At 48.5% G+C, this 19,404-nt stretch overlaps 1 protein-coding gene across 1 annotated transcript; it reads right to left on the bottom strand.

Moving 5' to 3' along the window:
• Positions 1-607: 607 nt before the first annotated feature.
• LOC120837559 lies at positions 608-18,509 on the bottom strand. Its single transcript, XM_040207005.1, has 2 exons — positions 18,401-18,509; positions 608-1,443 (listed from the first exon to the last, which is right to left on the bottom strand). Exons 1-2 carry the CDS (start codon positions 18,507-18,509, stop codon positions 608-610), a joined length of 945 nt encoding a protein of 314 aa, XP_040062939.1.
• Between the last annotated feature and the right edge of the window lie 895 nt (positions 18,510-19,404).

The raw sequence follows: 19,404 nt of genomic DNA, 5'->3' as shown, positions 1-19,404 counted from the left end.
CACCTTTGTGTACAGGCGTTACCATGGCATGTTTCCACTGCCGTGGCACCTTTCCCGCCGAGAGGAAGTTGCCAAAAAGCTGAGTAAGGACTGGGCATAATCTGGTGGAGCAGGCTCGTAGGAATGCAGGGTGAACGCCATCCGGTCCTGCACTTTGGGAAGCGTTGAGGCAGCGCAGCGCTTCTTTAGTGTCGTCCTCTGTGATCACTGGCCTGGTAGGTACATTACAGTCAGATGTTTGGGCACTGGGAGTGCCGAGAGCTAGAGGCACATCTAGGACAGCGTCGGAAGCCCATACAGAGGAAAAATGGTCACTGAACAGCTCAGCAATAGTTTTAGGGTCACTGAGAACCGAGCCGTCCCTTTCGAACTCTGGGGCAAAGGAGGACCTGCGCTGGCTCTTAATGTATGCCCAGAAGAGCTTGGGAGAGCGCGCAGCTTTTTCGGCGACCACGCACAGGTACTCCTTGTGGGCCGTATACACCAACTTTTTCAGGTCTCGTTGTGCTCTTCGTGCTGCAGCAAGGACGTCTGGACGATTTGTCTTCTTGGCTTTTCTGAAGAGTTTCCTCTTTTTGTGGGAGAGGCGTATAATATCATTGGAGATTCAAGGGGTCCTCCGACGGCCGGACAGATGCTTGGAAGGCACACAATCTGCCTCAATGGCGCTCATGATGTCCAGCCACATGTCGTAAGCTTCATCTACAGATGGAGTGTCGAGGACCAGACTCCAGGGTGCGAGATGTAGGAGGCTGTTCAGGTGCGGTAGGTCCATCCTGGAGAAGTTCCGTACCATTTTAGAATAATGGCCAGACTTCGGCAGCGTCAGGAGGCTCGAAAAGCGGATTGCGTTATGGTCGGACCCAGCCAGGCTCGGTTGGATGGAACAGTCAGTTATGAGGGGAAGGTTGCTCACAAACACGAGATCTAAGAAGGACGCTTTGCCTGTGATCGACTTGTATGAGGGTTCACCGCACACCTGAACAAAACCAGACGTTTCCATAACATCAAGGAGAGCATCGTCGTGCGGGCTCAGCGTGACAGGTGCAGAGAGGTCAGACCAGTCTATGTGAGCGTTAAAATCTCCAAAGACGCAGACACAGGAGTAGGCCGAAACGTCAACATGTGCCAGAGATTGCCCCAAGAGATCGTAGGAGGCAGCTCGCGTACTTGGTGGACAGTACACGCAGCAGAGCAACATCTTGCCCTTCCGATGTGTAACTTCGACAAAGACTGCCTCAAGGTCCTCTGACTCCAGGTCGCGCCTCCGACGGCAGGGCAGTCGATGGGGCACCATGATCAATACACCACCCCCATAAGACGCACGGTCTCTCCTATAGACGACGTGCCTGGCGGTATCGATGAGCTGACCGTCGTGGACAGACGGGTCGAGCCACGTTTCGCAAAGACCAAAGACTGTGTCTGGATCCGCTTCGACCAACGCTTGGCAAAATTGAAACGTTGGCAGTCTGCCAACGTTTCAATTTTGCAAATCTAATCACAATACGTTCGCGCTTTGTTGTGCCCATCAGATGGAGAGGGGTTCGGCTGCCCGGAAGTAGTGAAGAAACGGTATTTGTTTTGTCCTGCTGTGATGTCGAGACTAAAGTCAGCCACGATTATAGTGGCGACTGCCGGTTCGACGTGGCGAAGCCTCTTAGAATGGATGCTTGGGCGAGTTGGATATACATGTTGCAGGAGAGGCGCTAATGTAATGTAATGTAATGTTTTATTTGCTCAGGAGAGCCGCGGCACCGCAGAAAGGCAAGAGCCCGTACCAAGGAGGCCCGCGGTGCCGTGTCTAGGGATGGTGATTATGTGATGATGTAATGTACAGATGAAAGTTATGGTGTGTTAGGCCTAGCAGCAATCTTCGCGGTGATGGTCTTCGCGGTGCTGCCATGGGCTGCTTACTTCTGGTAGGCCGGTCTCAAGCGCCTGGAGAGGGCTCTTCGCGTGCCATACTTGCATACGAGCCGGCCGAATTACCGGCGGCGCAGGGAGTCCAGCACCCCCGCAGGGGTTAGCGCCGGTGTTGGCCAGGCGGCGGTCTTTACGAAAGCGGGCCTTGGGCCTTGAAGTGTCCCAGCTTGCGGTCCAGCTTGTAACTGGGCAGCGTGAGAACCCCCTGTCGATCGAAGACATGGTCTGTGGCACTGGTTTGGCTGGCTCTCTGACGATCGAAAAGACACGTCTTACGCCCAGGTGGCTTCTTCTTCTTTTAAGTAAAGTAGACTAAAGTAGACTCACTCACCCTCACCGTTTTTCTGGTGTGAGTGTGAGTTTGAATGTGAGGGTGAGTGAGTCTACTTTAGCGCTTCTCCTGCAATGTGGCGAAGCCTGTTTTACGCGGAGATTTGCAAGTGTGCCTGGGTACACAACATATGGAGTTACAATTGTTATTCGTAAAAAGTGTGCTGCGATCAGTTTTGAATACATATTCGTGTGGGAAGGCGCGTTCAGAAACGCGGAAGATAGGTAAAACTACGGCCTCGCGTGCTTGTCTGGTAGATTTAAGAAAAACAGCTGACTAATTGCAGCGTGCAGACGGCTAAGCACAATTCAAAGTGACGTGATACAATAATTTGGTAGTGAATACGTGTTCCAATTGTTTTGCGAGAATTGGTGGTTTTAGCAACTACATTCGACAAGGCGTGGGAAATTATCCGGTTGTCAATACGACTTATTGGACAATACGAATTAACATTAATTTCGTGCAAAAAATGTAAGGTAGGTAATTATTGCGGTGTGTGCACATGTTGGAGTCAGTGCACGACATGACTTAAAAACAACCCAGTGAGAATTATCATTTAATTAAATTTGGAGGTAAACACCTTCGACAGAAATATGTCTGGTTGAGTAAAATGACTAAATTAAAGAAGAATTCTCTAACCACAAAACCGTGAAAAGTACTCCCGACGTTTCGAAGCTTACTTGGCTTCTTTTTCAGGGACCAAGTATGGGACAGTCACAGCTTCAATCTTTTCGGCTTTGTACACGAGGAGACATCATTCCCTCTTTTTAATGTTTCCTCGTGTAGAGAGACAAAAAGGTTGAAGCTGTGACTGTCCCATACGACCTATAGCCACCCCTGAAAAAGGAGCCAAGTAAGCTTCGAAATGTCGGGACTCCTTTTTACGGTTTTGTGGTTGGAGAATTCTTTTTTAATGTATTTAATTTTGGCTTTTACATAACCATTCTACGCAGATCTAGCGCCATCCAGGAAAACGAAAAAGGACACTGCTTTCGCTAAACTACAGGGTGTCACAAAAGAAAATTTACGCGGTCTTTTTTACCGCAAGAATAAACTAGGCATCGCCGAACGCTCATTCTTCGCCCAAAGGTAGAACTAGAGGTCACAACCAGATGCCAAAGTTTCAGCCCGATCCGATAACTTAATCAAAAGTTATAAGTGATTTTGTGAAAATTTCAATGGGAAAATGGAGCCCATTTTTGCCTGTTTTCGGTTTCTGGTGCCATAGAGCCCCATGTGTTTGAGAGCTCCGTCGGCCGCCATTTTCCCATTGACATTTTCAGAAAATCACTTATAACTTTTGATTAAGTTATCGGATCGGGCTGAAACTTTGGCATCTGGTTGTGACCTCTAGCGCTACCTTTGGACGGAGAATGAGCGTTCGGCGATGCCTAGTTTATTTTTGCGGTAAAAAAGACCGTGAAAATTTTCTTTTGTGACACCCTGTACTTCTAGACATGCAGCCTTACCACGCGTGCAACCTGCTAGCGAGTTTGGAACGAGAATCGGTGGCCAAGTGGACTAACGCCTCCCACCTCGGAGCGTGGGGCCGAAAGTTTGCGTTCCATAACCTCCTGCGCTCGATTCCCACCCTCTGTCCGTTTTGATCTGGATGAGCTTTGTACCAGCACGCGTTAGCGTAACCACTACTGCGTGGTGCACGTTAAAGACCCCAGCTTAGCAGTTGCACTGCACTCGCTAAATTTCTAATCTACAGCTGAGAGACAGGTCGTCATTTGAGGCGTACCAACTCTAAGGCTGTGTAAAAATGCAAGCAACACAACCCACAGCAAGCTTGGCAGTCAGAGGAGTTAATGATTGGGGTTGTGGGTATAATTAGACAGCGTGTAGTTGGGCAGCCATTTTAAAGATGCGACGAGTCACTCGCTGTAGGTGAGCAATTTAGCCAGTACAGTACAACCCCTAGCTTTGGATCTTTAACGTGCACCACGCAGTAGTGGTACACGACCGCACGCCAACCATGCTCATCCAGATCGAAACGTTCAGGGGTGGGGATTGAGTCCAGGATCCTGGGTTCTGCAGCGCGCGCTTTCGCTCCACGTGCTCCGAGCTGGTGTGCGCTAGAGCCACTCGATATGGCAGCGTAGCTGCCAGAGTAGCGCCACGCTTTTCCCTGTGCCGCCTCTCACCGCGATTGGTCACAAGCGGTACCATAGCAACGAGCTGAGCTGGCTCGGTTTCCGTAACAACCGAGTGACGACTCGTCACGTGACCTCTCAAGAGCCGTGATGTCATCGGTAAGATGGCAGCGCCCAGAGCTGGTGGATGCGAATTTGTTCGGGACCCTTAGTCGTGATGTGCCGCAGCTTGTCGACGATTTAGGGCTTCTTCGTGCCTTCTGACGTAGGTATAACGTGAAGATCTGAAAGAATGATACTTTATACCCTTTCTGTGCAAGATCGCTCTAGATATTAGCACCTGTGCGACAGCATCATTAATATCGCCTTAGCGGTGCTCGGGTTTCCGGATGTGTTCGAGGATCGATAAGACATTTAGCATGCAATTTTCGCATTCTCTTAGCTTATTTGAACGCTGGAGTGTCTGAGAATCCATGCGAAATCTATGCGTCGCATGTTGGCCTTGGGGAATTTGTTTTTGCCCCAGGTAACCACATGATCACCAACTTTTGGCGAGGAAGCTTTTGCGATGTTTACGTTTTGTACTAATGAACCAGGGAACCTGGGTCCAATCCCCACCCCTGCCCGTTTCGATCTGGATAAGCATCATACCGGCGTGCGGTTGTGTGTCACTACTGCGTGGTGCACGTTAAAGACCTATAGACCCCGGCCAGGCTAGCGGTTATACTGCATTGGCTAAATTGCTCATCTACAGCGAGTGACTCGTCGCAACTTTGAAATGGCTGACCAACTACACGCTGTATAAATATTCACACAACTCCCAAGTATACTAATCAACGATTTTACGATATGCGCAGCGCAAGTTCGTCTGCTTCTTTTAGTAGGGGTTATGGTGACGTCAGAACGCCGAGCTCTGATTGGTTCTGAATAAAGAATAGTGGGTAGACCTCAATGCAGCTTGCTTTTAGGTCTACCCACTATCCTTCGATCGGAGCCACTCAGATCTCGGCGTTCTGACGTCACCACAGCCCCTGCAAAAAGAAGCAGACGAACTTGCGCTCCACATAGCTTTTGGGATAAAATTTTCGCATTTTTCAAGCTTCCTTTGAAAGTCTGAATTTCTGAGAATCATTACGAAAGGTATACGGCGCGTGTAGGGCCTAGGGGAAATTGTTTCAGCCCTGGGTCACCGAATAATCGCAGCATTTTTTTAGCGAGGAAGCTCCTGCTATCTTTAACCTTTTTTACTAATCGCCAATTTTACGAAGTGGCAGTTCTGAAGCTTTTGATATAACTTGCTTTCGTTGCAATAGCTTGCATTTGATCGCAGTGTTTTTTGGTTTGTTTTTCAAGTGAAAAACTGGCGTTTGCTCAAGTGACGTGTATGAAATGTTCTTCTATATGAAAATGCATCAACACATACTATTAAACTTAGATGCTCAGAGGTGTGTTCGTCTTTGTAATTAACAAGTTACAGACGTATTTCTTTCTTACGAGTGTAATATTTATTTTCTGTAGCTGGGCCCGTTTTGTGCTCCTTAATGTCAGTGTGCTATGACGTTATTATCATGTGTGTATGGTTCTAAATATCCTCTTTACCATGCCCACAAAGGCCGAAATGACGTCAGCCGACCCCAACTCACGCATTGGACACGAAAAATGCGTCGCTCGGATGTATGCGCTCGTCGCCAATCAATTCGTCCATGGATATTTGAATTCGCGTTCCTGGCGAATGAGTGCCCTGACGGAACTTATCATTACTTGCGAATGCCAAGTTCTACGGTGTGCTTAAAAAGCACGATGAAAGCTCGGGGTCATCGCACCGGTGTCCTAGCATGTCACGACTGCGTGATTTCACAGTTCTCTTCTGAGTTGGGGATTACAGGTAAGGAAGAAGAAGTTTAAAAATAATTTCGTGGCCCCTTTAACACGGATACGTGTGCTACACCAGATAAAATTATTGACTTTTTGAATGTCGGTAAACTTCCGAAGACCATTTGGCCTGTCGGCAAGAACACCTCATATCCGGCGTCCGTCTCTTTTGATGGCGTCAACAGTTCTCCTTTTTGGAGAACTGTTGACGTCCGTCCTTTTTGGTTTAACCCCGTTGACGTCGCTCCTCACCGGTCGGTGAGAAAAATCTCATCTTGAAGGGATGATCGGGTCTTGAAGAAGTATGATGCTAAACATATCTACTCGCTCACTATGAGGCAGTCGAGGAGCAGTCATGTTCCGAGCGAATCGTCCTGTCGTGGCCGGCGCAATCGGATTTTGTTCCATCGAAGCGAAGTCTGAAAGTACTAGGACGGTGCGTTCGTCCCACGAAGCGGCCGCCATCCCGGCGGCGCCGAAAACCGCTCGCCTTGTCCGTTCACGTACGATGCCATAGCAGCTCTCGTCGCCCGACAGTCTCCGGGCTGCAAATCGTCTCACTTTTCAGAAAAAAACAGGCACCGTTCCTCCAGAGGTTCTTGCCGTACCGCGATGCCAAGCGTCTTATACCACTTTTCAATGAACGAATGGAGATATCAACTAGACTACAGAGGTTGCCACCCGGCGTCGCTAGTAGCACGGTTACCATGGCAACCTTCCAGGCCCAAAATGGAGATCACTATCAGCGCTTCTGACGTCGTGCATCTAGATAATTTTGCGTCGTGTCGCTACTCTGGCAGCTACGCTGCCATATAGAGTGGCTCTAGTGTGCGCTAGCCCACTCGGCCACCGATCCCCCCCAGCCAGAGGAGCTCTGAGCGCAGCGGCTAGCAATCGGTTAGCCCGTAGACACCGAATCGCCGACAACTGTACACTGCGTGCTACATAAGCTCGCGACTGATCGCGAATAGACTATAGACGCTTTACAGCAGCTGTGCATGGGCGCCGCCATAACCGCCCTTCAATTTTTGTTTTCGCTTATATTTTTCACTCTGCTCCGTCATTACCACAGGAGGACAGGTTGCTGGCATTTTAGATACGACGGTGTCTTTTTCCCCAGCATTTGCCTTTGTGGAAGCTCGCCAAAGCCCGCTTCAGTGGTTTGATATCTCGGTAAGACAATAGAAGGTCGGCAATGGCGTCTGTAATCTGGCGCGTGTGTAAAGCGTCTATATAATGACCAGGATGCTGCTACGGTCACCCTTTCAACACGCGTAGCCGCCGAACACTCAAGGCTGGTTCACACATTTGCAACGGTTGCGTTCGCATGCAACCGAAACGACTGTAACGACAATGTCACCGGGACAAGTGTTCACCGTACGCAGCATGGCAAGCGATGCAAGAGGTAGATTCGCGAAGCCATCCATAAGTCACGGTTTTTACAGTGTTTTGGTCGCTACGGTCGTTTCGGTTGCATGCGAACGCAACCGTCGCAAATGTGTGAACCAGCCTTCACTTATCTTTCAGAACAAGGTGCATGCGAGAGCTGCACTGGAACACGTGAGAAATTTAAAGAAACTACTTTCATTTGTGATAAATGAATGGTAACACTAAGTCTCTTGTTTTTACTCGAAAGCATAAAGAGAAAGAATTTATCAGCCCGTGATAAAGACACAACAGATGCATCACACCCAGTCTTGGGAAGTAATCCGTTACAAGTAACGGTAATCCGTTACAAGTAACGGATTACTTGTAATTCATTATTTTTTCAAGCATTTTGCAATTACCACGTTACTTTGTTTCGGAAGCAATTTGTAATGTAATTTCATTACAAAATATTGGTAACATATTACTGTAATTACTACTCTACTTTCTCAAATTATGATTATTTTATTTATTGATCCTTTGGGAGGGAGGATGGCGCAAGGCCGCTGGGGGGGTAAGGGGGTTGGGGGAGGGGAGGGGAGTGTCTGGTTTTTTCGAAATTGTCATCAGTTCCGCCGTCTTTGGTCTTCGGTGTCTTCTGCAGCACCTAAGTCATGCAGGCCATCCTGGAGCAATCGAAAGAAAAGAGTAAGTCAGCCTACACCATCCTGGTCAGACCGCTAACGCTACCAAAAGCGGCGAGAAGGTGTCTATTGGCTGGTTGATCGAAGAGGTGTTGAACGAGGGTTGCATGGTCGGAATGAGGGATGTGTACGATCGTGTCCCGGCCGGTCGTGAATGCGGAGCAATCCCATATAAGACGAAAGAGGTCTGCTTTTGCTGTCTTCTGGCAGTGAGGGCAGCTTAGGGGAATATTGAGGTCGATAGGGAGCCATTTTTGAATATTATGATTATAATACAGTAGCAATACGAATATGACATTCAGCAGCATAAAGGGAGCAAGTTCAACAAAATAGAAAAAAACCAGGAAAGGGACAATAGCCGAAAAGAAAACACGATTTTTTGTATGACCGGTCACTAGAACGAAGAAAAACGGGCAGAAGGCATGTACAACTATACGAAAGACAAAGATCAAGTAAGACAACGCCGAGTAGGCTGTCCGTCGCCCTCCATCTTGTTTTTTTTTCTTCTCCCGGGCAGGAGAAAGCTATTCTGTTTATTTGTTTTTGTCTTTTACACCATTTCACACTTTACACCATTACACCATTTCACACAGTTAATTCTGGCATCATGTCTACGGCGACCGCCGTGTATCATGTATAATGTACACGAGCGGTGGGACTGCTGCTTAAAATGTCCCACTGGTGTCCTGCAGTGGATCCCCACGGCACTGCAGACTGATGCGCTGAGAAACTGAGGGAGAGGAGGAAACAAGAGCGCACGGAGACTTCAGAACGCCAAGTTCTGATTCGACGGGACGGCTCACCATGGCAGCCGAACAAGCACTACCGGGTATGCAGCGCGACCTTCGTCGAGGCTACGTTGATTTTGTACGCTGCTGGGTAATTTTTTATATTATTCAATCATGGGTCTCGAGGCAACGCTTGGAGCAGACTGCGTGCACGAGTTTTACGCCCCACATGTATCAAGCCGAACCATGCATCACGAAGTCTAGTTGTAATCCAACCACTTTCCAGCCTCGCACCCAAAATGTCGAAGTTTCCGGCGCTGCGCGATAGGCGGCGCGCACTATTTTACAAATCGTGGATTGTTACAGACGCCTACACACCACCACCTCCTCCTTCAGTTCAAACTTCTCCGGAAACCTACACAGAACGCGCCAACGCTGTTTCTCTTCGCATGCTCTCGAACAGATGATGATTTATTAAAGAATATCCAAGGGCGGCCAAACTGTGGTTCGTGAGCCACGTGCAGATCTTCGCGGGTTCAAGTGCGGCAAGATAAAAATAGTTCTAGAATTTCACAACAAGCTCAAAAAGTCTTGGCCTTCTTTTACAATATAATACTACACACATACAGCTGGATTGCTTTTTTAGGCATAGATGTGTCCAGCGACCCTGTTTTCCTTATTGTTCTGGACAGAATTTCGAACCGCTTACGCTTAACGGGCGTCAGGGCAGTGACTGGCTAGCGATTCACGCATTCATTTTTGCTTAGCGGTTAAATAAAAATTCTGCAGCCTGGTGTTATTTCTTGTAGATGGTTGAGCGTGTTGGTTTCTAATTTACGATAAGGGTAGAGGGATATTGAAGACAAACAGACAAGACAGGCTTTCAACCAAGTCGAAATCCTGTCTTGACTGTTTGCCTTCAATGTCCCTCTTTCCTTATCGCAAATTATTTCTTGTAGTCAGATATTATACATGCCCCTGTTGGAATGTACTGTTTCACCCATATCGTTTCTTCTTAAAAGTACAGTCATGTCTCGTTAATATGGACCCCATTAATTTGAATATCCCGCTATATGGACACTACTTCCGGGGACAAAATGGGGAAATACATACATTTTTGTCTTGTTATTATTGACAACACACATTATGGACGACTTTTTACGGGAACGGAGGTGTTCATATTAATAAGACCATCACTGTACCCCGTCTTTTCCTTTTCTTTTTTCCTGCGGCTCTCTGAACTTTTGTAGTTTTGTCTGCTGCTCTGACCCCGTGCCACTCTGGCCACCCTTGATCTATGTCAACAGATTTCAGGGGCGGATCCAGACCTCCATTTTAGGGGGGGGGCGGTTCCTCGGTGTAAAACGGCGGGGGGGGGGGGGGACGGGGGGAGTGTTTATATTTTTTGTGGAGTTATCGTTTTTACTAAACTCGGATAACATAATATAGATCTTGAGAGCTTTTGTATCGGTTTACCTGTCGGGGATGAACTCTTTGAATTAAAACCTTTCGGGTGACCACGCTAGAGGTAAGTATCTCGAAATTTGTGGTGACACTATCCTGTCTGAAACTTGGGTTTCAGACCGACACTACGTGAGCAGTCGATTTAGGGCAGCTTAAAGACATTGCCTTGGCAGAGATTCTGGTTGGAGCCAGTGCTCAACTGCTGCGGCAACGGGAAGAGCGGCTTAAATCAGCGGAGCGAGTACAGTTGCAACGGAAAAAGAGTAGCACAAGAGACCGATGACCGGAGCGGCAAAACCGGGACACGCGGCGCTATTGTTCCCGAGCTCGCCGATAGCGAGAGTGCAAGTCATGTTGCATTTTTCAATTGGGGGGGGGGGGGGGGGGGGGGGGGTGGCCGGCAGAAGGTTGAGGGATAAGATAGCTTTTAAAATGCAGGCTTTAAAATAAGCTGCTTGCTGCCGGCCGCCCCCGCGTTGAGACATGGAAAGTGACTGTCACTCTCGCTATCGGCGCGCTCAGGAACAAGAGCGCCGCGTGTCGCGATTTCGCCGCTCCCGTCGTCGGTTGTGCTACTCTTTTTCCGTTGCAGCTGTACGTTGCAAACAAGCGACAAAAATGGCCCGTCGGCTTCGACGCTGCTCGCGGCGTCAAAACACTGTTGACGCGGCGAGCGAGACGAGCGCTGCCAGGCGTTGGTTGTTCGCCGTATATTTGGAATGTCCAGAGCGCAGCACATGCGGCATTGCCAACCCAAGCTCGTGTTTTCACGTGTTCGGGATGCAACTCGAGAGAACGAAAGCGAATAATTGTTGAATATTTCTGAAAGCATGTTGCAGTTCGGCAGCTATAACTTTTAAACTTAGACAAGACCTTAAACCAGCAATAAATCCTGCCAAATTATATTCAATTGCACTTCGTCTGGATATTTCCTGTATGAAAGGAACACTTACTTGTTTCTGGGTAGTTAGCTCATTCGTCAGGGTCGAGAGGACAGGTGCAGAGATATGATGGGGCAGAGCGGTTGTCCGGTCGGCGAATCTCAACTGGGCTAAAGGCCGATCACGACTGCAGCATGGATGTTTGGGAGTCGGTGTTCACTCGAAGGGGCACAGGCACTGTCTATTTAATTTATGTATAGCCGCATCTTTGAAAGGGCTCGTTTTCCCAAAGTCCGTTCGGCACACACATATTCGCTCCTGCAAAGCCGCGCGAAAGCTCTGCCGTCAATCCACAGAAGCCGCGTTTAACTGGAAAAGACGGCGCCAAGGGAAGACAAGGGGTAGCGGGCGCCTTTCCTAAAATATGTCCCGCCACCCTAAGTTGAAACGGCATTGTATACAAATAAATGCTTACGGCGTCGGCTTGAGGACCCCGTGTAAGCAGCCTCCAGCCTTTAGAGTGCTCGTACCGTTTATCTTTCTTTTATTAGCTTCCCGCCACGAGAAGTCGTACCGCAGGCAGTATGAAGCCCATTAGAGGAAACATCTCCCCCTTCTGGCGCTCTTCGGCTTCTTTCTGTATTCCGCGCTGCGGCGCTGACCCTCAGTGAGGGATGGAGGCGAGGACGAAAGCGGGCTTATGTTTGAAGGCCCGTTCACACTCTTGCGACCGAGTAAGACTGAGAGAGACGAGATCTCTTACAACTTCTTAAATGTTTCTAGAATGAGGGAACACACTCTGAACACACTGACATTGTGGCGCCATCTATGCGGTGACCCTAGAACTGCATTTCACAAAAGCGAAGGTTTTGCGGGATTTCCGAGGTCAAATGTGCGTAATACCCACAGAAAGGCTCGTTTATAACATTGACAAAAGTTTTTCGAGCCAAAAAAGAAAGGATATTGCGCGAGAAATAAAAAAAAAATATGCCGGACCGCCGAGTTTACACTGCTTCCCAATAGATGGCGCCAGTGTGTTCTCTGGTTTAAGAAGTTTTAAGGAACCCAGGTTTAAGAGGTCGCAAGCAGTCGCAAGAGTGTGAACGGGCCTTAAAGCGCGAAACACATGTACGACGAAACCTTCCGATCCGACGTGCGGACTGCCAGAATGACCTTGGGGGGGAGAGGGTTTTCGTAGCACCGGAGAGCGTTGAAAACCCTCGCCTCCGACCGTCGTATTGCGCGGTCGGACGTCGGATCGGACGGTTTCGTCGTACATGTGTTTCGCGCTTAAGCCAAGGTCGTGGGGAAGTCCGGAGCGTCTTCAGGAGAAGCTGAGACCCAGATGATGCGGCTGGTGCGACTCTCGCGCCCTCTATCAGCTAGAAATTTTCTGCCACTCTCTGGGACTGTGAAGACCCGCTCAGCGCGGTTCTCTGCCTACATTTTTGCGGTTTTGTATTCGACGTTTCCTCGCCCCTTTTGAAAGTTTCCACTTAATTTTTTTTATGCGTGCTGCGTACCCTTTTTGTGTTATCTTCCATTGTGAGAGAGAAGGCTGGTAAGTGCCTGCCATTCAAACTTTTCTGCTCGACATTCACGGGAAGCGAAGGAGGTGAAGGACGTCGAACGACCCTCGACGCGATTTTGCGAACATTGTTCTCCCCCTTCCCAGAGATAATCCGTGTAGAATCCTCAGTCATCTCCAAAAATAGTTGTCCGGGTTGGGGTGAGCAACGGGTCAGTCGCGTTTGTTTCTTTGCCTTGGTGCGGTTGTGAAAAAAGAAAGCTCTCCCCAAAACGTGCCCCAAAACGAAGTCGTCTCGGATTCCGTCCGATCGTCAAGATGTGACTGTCGTTGTCTGTGACTGTGTGATTTGAGATCTTTCTCATATAAATTATTTTCGGATAATGCTGCATCGTGTGGTACGGACGATATATTGTTCGAATGTTAACACTTCCTCAATTGTATGTCCGTGTCGTGTCCATCGGTAAACACGTTATTTTTGAGCGTGAAAAATGCACGCCTTTCGGCCCTCTTCTTTTGCAATTTATTTTTGTCAACAAAGCGCTTTGTCGTTTCATTTGCGGCAAATCCCGCGGCGCCGTCAAAACTTATCCTAAGAAAAAAAAAATAACTACCAGTCGCATTCGTTCTGTCGCGCGCGTACCCAACAAAAATAGTTTACAGTTTTTTGTTTTGCTTTTTTGTTTTTTTAAATGTGGCACAATGCTTTCTTAATGTACTCGGGAATATACATGTATTATGAAACACAAAATATACCGGGAAATGACGAGAATTTAGCCGCCAGCAGCGTTTGAAACTGCGCCTACGCAGGCTGCACCTATTGAAATCACAGTCCACTCGGTTAGGGTTAGGAGGGACGCCGGTGAGAGAGTAGCCTCAAACTCAGTGACTGGGATCGAAAACGGTTTGTTGCCCCTGGGGTCGAGTCTTTTTTTGGAAAGGTGTATACCCAGAGCATTTGCTTCCTCTCTCAGTTGACTGGTTGTACAAGCCGCATCCCCCCCCCCCCCCCCCCCCTCGAACGTCTCCTCCCGGTACGTCCCCTCCGCACTTCTTTTGGCAATAAGCACACCGTGCCAATAAGATACCTTTAGTGAGCCCGTGGGCGACAGCATCTCAAAGCAAGCCAAAAACGACATGCCAAAAGACAAGCCCAGAACCACGAAGAAACCATCAAACGAAAAGTGATGAAAAGGCGGCCGCTAGAGAGGAACGATAATCCGCTACCCCTGAGGAAGGCTGCTTGACGTCTGCGTTTGGGAGCTTTCAGGGCACAAATTTTTCGCAGACAACCCCCAAAGAGAGAGAGGGAGACAGAGAGAGAGAGAAAGAGTGAAAGGGGACTGGATATGTTGAAGGTATTTTCCCCCCGTGCTCGACGTGCTGACCTTGTTTGGAAGTGTGCCTGCAGTCGAGGACCCTGATATTTGGTGCGCCTCCCCACTATCTCTCCACTTCGAAACTCCTGGCGCCGTCCCTGTCGGGAAGAGGTACCGTGACCTTGACGGAGATAAACCCCACTTTGGAAGCGCCCAGCAGGCGCGTCCACCCACCGCTGTTTTAATCTTTTGTTTCTCGCATCGATTGCTTACGTTTTTTCTTCGAGCTGACGAAGAACCGGGGGGGGGGGGGGTTGCCTGGCGAGGCGTTTGGGGGGGGGGGGGGGGCGATCGCCCCCACCGGCCCCCCCCCCCCCCCCCCCTTGGATCCGCCACTGACAGATTTAGCAACTTGCGAGAACGAAAAAATAACTGCTGGATTTCCCTTGCTAGGCTCATGGAAATTGTCACCCTAATGCATGAAGCCTGCTAAGGCATTGGAACAGTTTATACGTAAAACTGGTCTGGAGAGGTAGCTGCAGAAAATGTCGCATTTCTTCTCTCTGCCTGGTTTTTCTTTACTGCTTGTCTGTGGAACAAGGCGAACCTGCGAAACACCGTAACGGATGACCCTTTTAACATAATCACGTGTCTTTTTACCGTAGTGAATAAACAAAACATATCCAGCGAAAGCACCTGACTGTTGAATATGCAAAGTGAATAGGGCGTCTGTTTTCTTTTCTTTCATATAAATCCCCGTTTATTCGAATTACCAACACTGCAATGACAGCACAGATGTTCTTTGGCCATGACTTCGACCCAGTGCGGCTTATGACACATAAAAAAGCTGATATAGTGGACAGACAAAAAGAAAAAAAAAGAGGTGACAGAGCGCGCGACGTAATAAAAAAGGAAAAGCTACAGTCCAAGGAAGAAAGAGAGGGAGAGGGAAACATGCCTCAGTTCTCTTCGAAAAGTTCGGGAACCTCCGGAGTCAGAGGCAGATTAAAAGGAAAATGAAAGCTCCTTTCATCTCTTTCCACTTTAGCAGAGCGAACGCTGGAGAAGAGGCGACCTCTTCTCTACCGCTCGATCGGGTTAATTGAAAAAAGGTGGAAGGTGTGTCCAGTTCACTCTCAACCTGCCATTGACTACGCGGAGCGCAAATTCGTCTGCTTCATTTGCAGGGGTTGTGGTGACGCCAGAGTGCCGAGCTCTGATTGGCTGTGATGAAAGGATAGTGGGTAGATCTCAAAGCAAGCCGCCTTGGGGTCTACACACTATGTTTCAGAACCAATCAAAGCTCGGCGTTCTGACGTCACCACAATCTATGCAACAGAAGCAGGACTGGCGCTCCGCACAGCTGCGAAAGGCTAGGGGAAAAGAAAAATGAAGGGACGGGGCCTACCAGCCTGCTATAAAGCTTGTTAAGTTTCGTGTCCAGCTCCGAAAACCTCCGTTGTACTGCAAAAGGGTGGTTACGTGTTGCATATTGAGGTAAGCGTTTCCTGCTCGACGGACATCAGTTCCACGTCGTGTTTTGCGTCGTTGCACGCAGCGATGATTGACCATTTGCAAACTTACCCAAGCCCGCTGTGGGTGTTAGTTTCAATTTAAACCTAGCGCCATTTGTCTTATTTGCAATCTAAAAACTTAAAACAAGTTGCACTTTGCTGCACGTGCAATAGTCAACGCTCTATTGTAGTCGTTTACTTAGAATCTTTTCTACGGATAAGGCGAGAAGGTGTAGCGCGTGTGCCTATACTTTCCCAAATAGGTCTAAAAATTGGTTTACAAACTTGAACTATGATCGAGTGCGTTACATTCATTTTTTAAACCTCTCGTCCAGCTTTAACTTATAAAAAATCCCTTCACAGCAGGGAGGTAAAACTTAAAAGGTTGCTCCAAACTTATAAAATGTGAGCTTCGATCCAGTGTGTTCTTGTACCGTCTCAAGATCTCTTCGGAAATGCGTGACTTCTCTCGTCGTCCTCTGCTCATGTGCACGGTATTTTCGAATTTTCAAAAGTGACACTTCTTGGTGTGCCAGGTTAGATCGAGAAAATAAATCCCGTTTTTTTTTCGGCCCGCAACCCTAAACTACGTATCGCAGAAAGCTCAAAATTCATGAGAATTCATGTGCTCAAACCTGTGTTTTATCACAACCGCTAGCGTCAGACTCTCACAGCGTTCCAGCTCTATACAATGCGGAGCCTATTATTGCGGGCTGAAAAACGGTGTTTAATGTTTTTGGTTTATCCCGGTAGTTTCGTAAAAAAATTCTCGACGCGATTGTTGAGCTCTACTGTCTCTTGTCTTTTTCGATACTGGCAACATATTGTATGTAGTATTCACTGGTGGCCATAGTTGAATCCGCTGCTGCAGAGCGGGAGCTCACGGTGACCTTCCACAACGCTTCCGCAACGTGCACTTCGCACAACCGAGGTTGTAAGTCTTCTTGGAAGATAGGTGGGGTGTCGTTCTGAGTATGCGCTGTGAATGCTGCGCCCGGGTATGGTGGCTTGTGAATACAACACACACACACACACACGCACACACACACACACACACACACACACACACACACACACACACACACACCCACCCACACACACACACACACACACACATATATATATATATTGTTAGGGTGATGCTGTCGGCAGCAGAAAGGACAGGACAGTACACGATGATAGAAGAGACAAAGGATTTATGGAGGCCGAGCCGGCTAGTGGGGCCTGGCGCGAGATGGTCGTGCGCGCCACTGCCCCGTCGTCGTCTTCACCTTCCTAACAGCACTCCCTCCGACGAAAACGGCCGACCCGGCCGGTGAATAAATGAACACATGAAGCACACTGACAAAGCCACACACACAGAAGAACAAAGGACAGCTGCCGACAGCGAGGGTGAGGATGAAGATGGAAACGTTGAATTTCGGCCTCTTCCGCAGCGTCACAGACCTCTGCACCAGCCACACGACGGCACGGTCCGGGCTGGGGGACTCACGTCACTCAGAAGCGTCGGAGCGTCGGGGGCTGGGGATAGGGGCGGGGGATCGTCTGTCGGCTTCGTCTGATGCGGCTTCGTCCGATTCGGCTTGTGATGGCGTCTGGGCGGGGGCTGGGCGACGGAGCCATGGGCTGGTGCTTGGTCTGCTGCTGCGGATGACTGCCTCAACGAGGCGGGTTCATAGGATCACAGCGACGCCGATGTTCAATGAAGGAGATGAGGATGGCTCCGCACCTCCACCATACTGTTAGGGTGATGCTGTCGGCAGCAGAAAGGACAGGACAGTACACGATGATAGAAGAGACAAAGGATTTATGGAGGCCGAGCCGGCTAGTGGGGCTTGGCGCGAGATGGTCGTGCGCGCCACTGCCCCGTCGTCGTCTTCACCTTCTTAACAATATATACATATATATATAATGTTGCGGGAGTCTCAGCTCATGGGCTAAACGGGCAACCCAGAATTCGGTCCCCCGTTCTCCACTCGACCTCTTCTTCCTCTCCTCTTTTTCTACCTTTCCCTTGTCCATTACAATATATATATACATATACAACACGGGCACTTCACGTCATCGTACGTGGTCTCCGAGGAGGATATAAACGAATATGGGCAGATGAATGAACCATACTTAATCCAATGAATCAAAGAATTAAAGTTTTCAGGAACCCGCCGAAAGCCAAAAAACGGAGGAGCCAGGATTCGAACTCTGGGCCTCCCAATGTCCGGTCGGGTGTGCTAACCTCTACACCACTCCACCTTGGCTTTCTGGCGTTTCCTACTTGTCTTATTAATGCACAAGAAACGAAATGTGTCCGATCGGAGGTGTTCTGGAAACACACGCCGCCGCGTGGAACGCGGTACGACGCTTAGTGTCACGTGGTACGTGCTCGTTTGTGTTTCCAGAACACTTCCGATTGGACACATTTCGTTTCTTGTGCATTAATAAGACAGGTAGGAAACGCCAGAAAGCCAAGGTGGAGTGGTGTAGAGGCTAGCACACCCGACCGGACATTGGGAAGCCCAGAGTTCAAATCCTGGCTCCGCCGTTTTCTGGCTTTCGGCGGGTTCCTGAAAACTTTAATCCTTTGATTCATTGGATTAAGTATGGTTCATTCATCTGCACATATTCGTTTATATATATATATACATATGTATATATGTATAGGAATTTCTACATACCTGTACGGCAGCTGGTCCCTAACTTTTCGAATAGAACTGATGGATGTTTCTCTCTAATGAATTCGTGAATGTTCCATGCCGTGAAGGCCAGTTGAATGGCAAACCACATCTTTTTATACGCTATTAACAAATGACGTTGTTGGAGAAGGAGCCGGCCAGCGCTGCCCGGTGGTTGCACCATAGCCTATGGTTGCACGAATGCCAGAGCTGTTTTGTCTTGCGCCGCTCGATGATCCTTGCGAGCGGTGCCAAGTGCACCCCGCTTCTTCAAGATGTTAGAGTGAACCAGAGGGAGCTAAAGCTCAGAAGTAGAATCCTAATAGATGGTTACCCCAGGGTAGAACACAGTAAACTTCAAAACACATATAAGATGTAATTGGCATTTTATTAAATGTCTATAAATTAAACCTTTCGATAGTTGTTACACCTTTGGTAGGTGTTGCTGCAGTATTACACATTTTTGCGAGCAAATTTGAAGTTTCTGCATTACACCTTTGCTATAGGTGTTTTTAAATCACTACACCTCAAATAATTGGTGTAATTGAACCGTTACACATAATGATGCAATCTTGTCACCCTGTTTATAGTGCCCCACATTTCTCTGTTGTACCATTTTTTTTAGAAATCAAATACACACAGCCTTGGAGAGAACTTGAGCTATACATGACACTTAAAATGTTTTGAATTGTTAAAGGGCCCATGAAACGATTTTTGGGTTGGGATAAATCATTTTAGATTGGGATTTTACTAATAGCACATCGTTCAGTGGACCAAAAGCAAAAAGGTAGAAAGTCAAAAGCCTGACTTTCAGTGCGAAAATTTGAAAACAGAGCGGACTATTTCGTACCTCCTCCCCTTCGCAACCTCTCTGCCTTTTCACTGTGATACATCCGCGGTCCCAAAAGCGCGTCATCGGGTCCAAACTGACGTCACACGCAACCGGACCTCACTTATTCTCATCACCCCTAAGCTGACATTGTGGTGGAAGCTACGCGCTTGCCGGA

Source organism: Ixodes scapularis, unplaced genomic scaffold (genome assembly GCF_016920785.2).
Source record: "Ixodes scapularis isolate PalLabHiFi unplaced genomic scaffold, ASM1692078v2 PGA_scaffold3__209_contigs__length_174095766, whole genome shotgun sequence".
NCBI classification, from domain to species: Eukaryota; Metazoa; Arthropoda; class Arachnida; order Ixodida; family Ixodidae; genus Ixodes; species Ixodes scapularis.
This window is presented reverse-complemented; position numbering and strand designations above follow the sequence as displayed.

What these genes read in the sequence shown, in the direction of transcription:
- LOC120837559 (XM_040207005.1), bottom strand. Translation starts at nt 18,509, where the DNA reads ATGTGGTTTGCCATTCAACTGGCCTTCACGGCATGGAACATTCACGAA. An exon ending in AGGGACCAGCTGCCGTACAG is followed by an intron (nt 1,444 to 18,400) that starts GTATGTAGAAAT and finishes AATTTTGCCAAG; the next exon opens with CGTTGGTCGAAGCGGATCCA.